A 6260-nucleotide genomic window follows, 5' to 3' on the forward strand; every position below is an offset into this window, starting at 1 on the left:
TTTGTGAAATATTTATCTAATATTAAGAGGCCTTTATTTAAGCCAATGCTAATGATAAGCTCATAATAGTAGCATCTGTTTATAGTTCACTCTCCTAAATGCCATAAATTCACAGTAAATGTTTATTATCATTACTGTATATTCTCATAAAAAGAGAATTTAAAGTGGTGGCAGTGACTTTAATGTGTTGTTAAACTCGATTTTCATAGTTTTGCTGGCATCCTAAGCATAAAAAGTACAGAACTCCAAACAGACCAAGTGGGTATCAGGACACGCTGTATTTTAATGAAGGGCGTAAACAGAGAATAGCATGCAAATGTCACATGCTGGTCCTCAACACACTATTTAAAACCAAGAAACACTTCTAATGCTGCGTAATCCCTGCTCACTTCCGTTCCCTGCATTTATCTCTTTCTGAGACAAAGACAAGGACGGAGCTCAAAGTCGGAGGCTGTGTAGGTGGCAGGAGGTGGGTGAAGGTGAAGCACATTTCACCAGATAATTGAAGATGGTTTGAAATAAGCTCCAACTGGGGAAAAAAGCATGACCAAAAAAAGATTCAAGAAAAAGGGTTGAGATGTATGTATTACCTGTTACGCAATCTGTTGTGAGATTGAGCAATTTGAGCAGTCTGTCTTCCTCCCACACTTCTGCTTTTTATTTGAACACAAAGATACACTTATTCTGTAAGATCCCTTACAGACATTTATCTGTTAACCAACAAAAATTAAGAGCTGTTACTATACATTTTTCTTTATTTTGTTGTTAATATTTAGGCTGTGTGCAAACACTGGATGTATGCCATGAGAATTAGTTTTATGCCAAACTAAAGTCATTTTTTCCCTTTTGTGATAGGTTCTCCTGTTTTACCTATATGGAATAAAGAAAACACATTTTGTAAAAGTCAATAAAAGGAAGACAAAAGTAATGTTTGAGTTCCCTTAAATTATATTTATTAATTTCTATATCTTGGTTAACAATAAACATGAGCAAAAATATACATAGAGTTGCAGCAGAAAAATAAATCAATATTTGCAACATTTTTACCTGCTTGAGGGGTTTTTGAACAGATTTGGTACATTTCATTCTTTAACAACCCTTTCCCCATATTTGTAAGCAACAGTGCAGTCTGGAAGATATGCGCAGGCAAAGGCATTCAGCTTTGTTGCATTTCTTTCCTAGTCAAGACCGGACCAGGAGGCTCTCTTTCCCGTTTCCTGTTTTAAAAGACTTTCAGGGATCTAGCAATAAATATGATGCTTATTAGAGACATATTTTATGTGCAGAAGAGATTTGAATTATTACCAAAAGATAAAACAAAAGTGTATTTTTGCTTAGTTAAGTGCACTAAATAGAGAAAAAACTTTTGGGACAAGTTTTAAACCAAGCTTATACCCCTCAAGACAACAAAAATATTCTTTCATAAACACGCTTTTTTTCTCTGTTGCTCTTGATGACACTCATTGCTAGAGTTTCATTCAAGCCTCTCTATTCATTAGTCATACATTCACACAGGAAAGAAATATATTGCTCTTTTGGGACATCCTAAACTATCACAGAAAAAATAGTAAATAAAAGGAGTTTAAGAAGAAAAAAAAACATCCAGTGACAATAACCCTGTCTGTCCACCAGGAGGCACTGATTTGTTGTAGAGTTTCATGCTCCATATGTGCGTGATATCCAACAACTTCAGGGTTTTTAAGCCCTCCAACTGGGATTCTAAGGTAGAACCAGCAACTGAGGATGTTTCAGTGCACCAAAAATAAATACAACTTAAGATGCCGTAAAGATCTTTGGTTAAAAGTGGCCAATCCTCGAGCACACGCAAAGATTTAAAAATAAACATCCAGTTTGGTAAATAAAGCAAGTGTTGCTGAATCTGATTACGACTGGAGGTTTGAGTTTACTGGAAAATCATGTCAGAGAATTCAAGCTGGCGTTTGACACGTGGAAGAGGGGCGATAAAGTAGGGTAAAGAAGTTCAGCATGCCTGCTCTGGATTAGTTGACCAGATTAAAAGATTACAGAGAAATTAAGTAAGTGTTGTAGGGAGGGGAAGTTTCTGTGAACTTGTATGTGTAGTCTCAAAAAGCTTAAAATAAATAAATAGAATTAAAAGCCAGTTAAAGCACATCCTTAACTCTGAATGATACAGTTAATCACATTAGATCTACTCGTCGTCATTTTAAATAAAGTTTGGAGGATAACAAATTCCTCTTTTGACTTCTGAGACAAAGCACATCATATAAACGTCAAGATAGACGCTTATATGAAGATCAGCTGCTCCATCTTTGTTGAGACAACATGGTAGAATCCCCATTCGGTTGATTTAATTATGATTATGAATGTGGTATTCTGCAAAATTATCCAGCAAAAATGTAGATGTTTTTTTTACAATAAGTAAAAATAAAAACAGCAGAATAAAAGAAGCAAGACCAATGAGAAAACAGACAAAAAGAAAATACTGAATATGTGTGTAATTCTGAAAGAAGTCGTTGTCTTTCCATAAGCCTACAAATTCACTCTTAGTCAATCAGACACAAACTATACCTTCCAAAGTCTCAAAAATATACTGCAGATGATGACTATGACAACTAATGGGAAAAAATTCCGACTTTCTACTGCTTCCTCCTCCAAAATATTAAAGAGAATAAAACAAATCATCTTCATAAAAGAAGAAAAAATGCACACTTTCATTGCAAAACAATTTAAAAAAAAATTTGAACAAATAACTATAGATAATAAGAAAAGGAAAAGGAGTTTTAATATTTTCATTTTAAATTATTGAAATTGAGATAATGTAACAATTTGTTGTGGTTTATTTGAGGACTTAGGTGTCCGTCATCATATGGTTATGCATTAATCCAGGAAGTGACTACAATTTTGACCTTTTAAAATCAATTAAAAATATATATATTAGGCTAGACTCCTAACATGTCTGGCACATGACTGAAGAGTGCAATTTTTGTTTTGAAATGACTAATCTGACCACTTATGTTGTCATAAACGTATTACCTGTCTGGTTCCTGTCTCCACTCAGAGTAGCAGTGTAAATATGACGCGATCCAAAACGATTACTAATTCATATGAGCCTTCTGATGAATGGGCGCAAGCATTCATAATGTATGCCAATTAATGAATATTGCACATTGCATGCAACTTCCCGACCTACAGTATGAGAGCAAAGTGTGAGTTGCAACATTTTCACAAAAATACACGCATCCATCCTCTGACCTCTGCAGACTACTTCACCCTTATTTATCTTGGATTGTTGGATCCTTTTTTTTCCCCAAACAAGCAAACGCTCAGCATTAAAGCTGACAGTGTGCTCCTTCCTGGTGGTCAGTCACTCAACACAACTGTCACTGAGGATAAAGGTGCAGTGCAGAAACCTCCTGCTCTCTTAGCACGCCAGGAGCGATACACACATGCAAATGATGTAATCTCTGCATCCACCCATTCATCCATTCTTGAGGATAAAAGCAAGTCTGTGCATTATTCCTTTCAAGTGCAATGATAGACATTCTGATATAACTTTATAAATACTGTAGATATACACACTGGAAATGTGTTTGTGTATATAGGGGGATGCTCTGTAAAGAGGGGCAGCAGGTGGAGAGCTGAAATACTGTGATGATGTTGCTGGTCTTTGCAAAACGCACCCAAATGTCTCCTAGGTTATCATGCAGTATAAATACCTCAAACTAATTTACAGAAAAAAAAATTGCCCGAATGCTCACAGACAGGAGAAAGAGACAGGATTAGCACCCTTTTTTTTTCTCGCCTCCTCATGCCACACAACTGGAAACAATTGCTGCCCTACCAAAAAGAAAGATTGTGTAGGGGTTGTAAACAAATCCAAAAAAGGGTGTGAATGCTGCAATCTTTTTTCTGTGAATGTGCAGAGTTGCAGAAAATGAAGAAAAGTAGGTTCCAGGGTTAACCTAGTTAATAGTGTTGATCCTCAACTTGAAAGAAACCCGGCCCGCAAACTTGTCTCTGTCTCCTCCGAGAGGAATGTTGTTAGCGTTGATCTTGCACTCAATGTTGACTTCTTGATTGACAGTGATGTTAAGGAACTTGACGGCAACCAAAGGCTGAGAATAGTTCACCTGAAACAGCAAGGACATGTTTTATCATCAAATGTCACAAATCTGAGCTGTCATTTATGCAACTAAAAGCACGTTTTGAGTGCATAAGGATGTAAAATACAGTCCTACCTGAGCTTTCTTTCCATAGTATGGGTAGTACATGAGGTTAAAAGTGCCATTTGGTGGAAAATAAACCAGCTCTCCGAGTTTGTCAGAGTCATCTCTCTGAAAAGGGGAAAGCACTCTATCAGATAATCTGCTTACGCGTGATTCAGACATGTACTCCATCCACACAAGTAGCTCTCTTACTTAAAATTAACCTAACATGTATAAATATCCCATACTAAAACACGTTTCACCACTTCTACGCAGATAGAAAGAGTATCTTTACTCTAAAAATGTATGTCATGCCCTGCTCTTACCCATGTATCTTTGCCCACTTTGTATCTCTGAGAGATGGCAAAGTAATGGAAAACAGTTACATATGGATGACAAACACAGTTGGTACAAATGGAAATGAATCATAAAAAATTATAGAATGGATAAAAAAGGTAGAAAAAGACGGACTACACATGAGAATGATGTGCACAAACTACAAACGGGCTGGAATCCAAGTTCAGGCCTTTATTATGAAAGACAAAAAGGGATTACCTTAGCAGCACAGGTGACTGATGGAGTCTGTCCATCCTTCCCTGGCAACATCCCTATCACCTGGTGAGAGAAAAACACCATTTTTTATTTTTATTTTTATGGACTGAGATGCATCACAAGTAAGTAAACAGCAACTCTGCTGATTTTCTCTTTACAGGGGCCTTTTCCTCAATTCTAGCCAGGCTTCATTATTTCAGTCTCTCAATGTCTCCTAGCAACACCATCTTTTTCCCTCTTTTTCCATCATACCCGATTCATCTTGATGATGATGCATGGTTGGCCCTCTCGGTAACCATAGTAACGGTCGTTGAGTCCAGAGCACTCCTCAAGAATGGTGCGGTTGAACTGACAGGAGCGCTTTGGGTTGTTCTTAACATCACCGCTGTCTTCCTGCTGGAAGTACTGGTCTGGGGTGCATTCATGGTTTTTTTGGGCCTGGAGGGTGTCATTATAGGCTGCAGGGGAGATATATATATATATTTGTATATTTCCCGTTTTTAAAGTCTTATGACTCAACACCTTTAAGACAACCTCCTACTCAACCTCAGTAAATAAACAATCTGCTTTTATGTAAAAGCTGTAAATACATAAGCTGTAAATCAATAGACCCAAGTCCAACTTACGTGCCAGGAACTTGTCCAGTGCCTGAGCATACATGTCCCAGCTCTCAGTGTTCTGGATGTTGTAGACAATCTCAAAGGTTTCGTCCGTGTTTGGCCTGATGACCATTCCTGAAAGGGACAGAGACGGCAGACGCGTCATGGCACCCAGCACACAGCAGGATTTGTGCTCTTAAGGTTTGAGTCCATACCTGGTGTGGCGAGTCTGTCCTGCCAGGTTGGTTTGTGGTCGTCGAGGGTCTGCAGCATGATGTACATGGTGAGCGCAAACAGGCCAGCAAGGAAGATGTAGAAGACTAAATAGAATAGAAGGATAAGACCTGCAGGCAAACAGGGACACGACTGCAGTTAATCATTTTTCCATAAAAATGATTATATAAATACCAGCAGTGATCTATCAACATTTTATCATCTACTGTCTGTGTTATATGTATGTTGCCTTAATATTTGGTTGCAATGCTCGTTACTGTTAACGGAATTTTGCTGCTTTTGTTTTTAAATTTAAAAATACTTTTATTTTGAAATTGGATTTCCTCATACATGCTATATGTGTATAACGTGATATGAGCATAAAGCACAAATTATTACTTTCAGATAACTAAACTAAAGCTCTTTTTGGATGGATGGATGGATGGATGGATGGATGGATGGATGGATGGATGGATGGATGGATGGATGGATGGATGGATGGATGGATGGATGGATGGATGGATGGATGGATGGATAGACTGTCCCTGTTTGTTTCCCTCCTGCTAAATGTCACGGATTCTCTGAAAGAAAAAATGTCAGAATAAATTACCATTAAACTAACTGATTTGAATCCATTTATGGGTAAAACATTAGGTTGTGTGCTTTTTTTCCTCGTTAAATAAATGAAATAAAGCACAACTCAGAAAAT

At 37.4% G+C, this 6260-nt stretch overlaps 1 protein-coding gene across 2 annotated transcripts in view; it reads right to left on the reverse strand.

Annotated features, from left to right (window-relative positions):
- Positions 1 to 930: 930 nt before the first annotated feature.
- atp1b2b (ATPase Na+/K+ transporting subunit beta 2b) overlaps positions 931 to 6260 on the reverse strand; it is a 7961-nt gene continuing 2631 nt past the window's right edge. Inside the window, exons 2-8 of one of the 2 annotated variants that reach the window (XM_004076521.5) lie at positions 5554 to 5682; positions 5366 to 5473; positions 4992 to 5197; positions 4743 to 4802; positions 4514 to 4540; positions 4221 to 4316; positions 931 to 4112 (exon numbers count right to left, since the gene is read on the reverse strand). In XM_004076521.5, coding sequence (XP_004076569.1) covers positions 3945 to 4112; positions 4221 to 4316; positions 4514 to 4540; positions 4743 to 4802; positions 4992 to 5197; positions 5366 to 5473; positions 5554 to 5682 — 794 coding nt within the window. In that variant the 3' untranslated portion in view covers positions 931 to 3944. The remainder of the gene's footprint in view (positions 4113 to 4220; positions 4317 to 4513; positions 4541 to 4742; positions 4803 to 4991; positions 5198 to 5365; positions 5474 to 5553; positions 5683 to 6260) is intronic. The other variant, XM_011483591.3, reaches the window with a different exon arrangement.

This window comes from Oryzias latipes, chromosome 14 (genome assembly GCF_053564925.1).
Source record: "Oryzias latipes strain Hd-rR chromosome 14, Olatipes_Hd-rR_3.1".
In the NCBI taxonomy this organism is placed as follows: Eukaryota; Metazoa; Chordata; class Actinopteri; order Beloniformes; family Adrianichthyidae; genus Oryzias; species Oryzias latipes.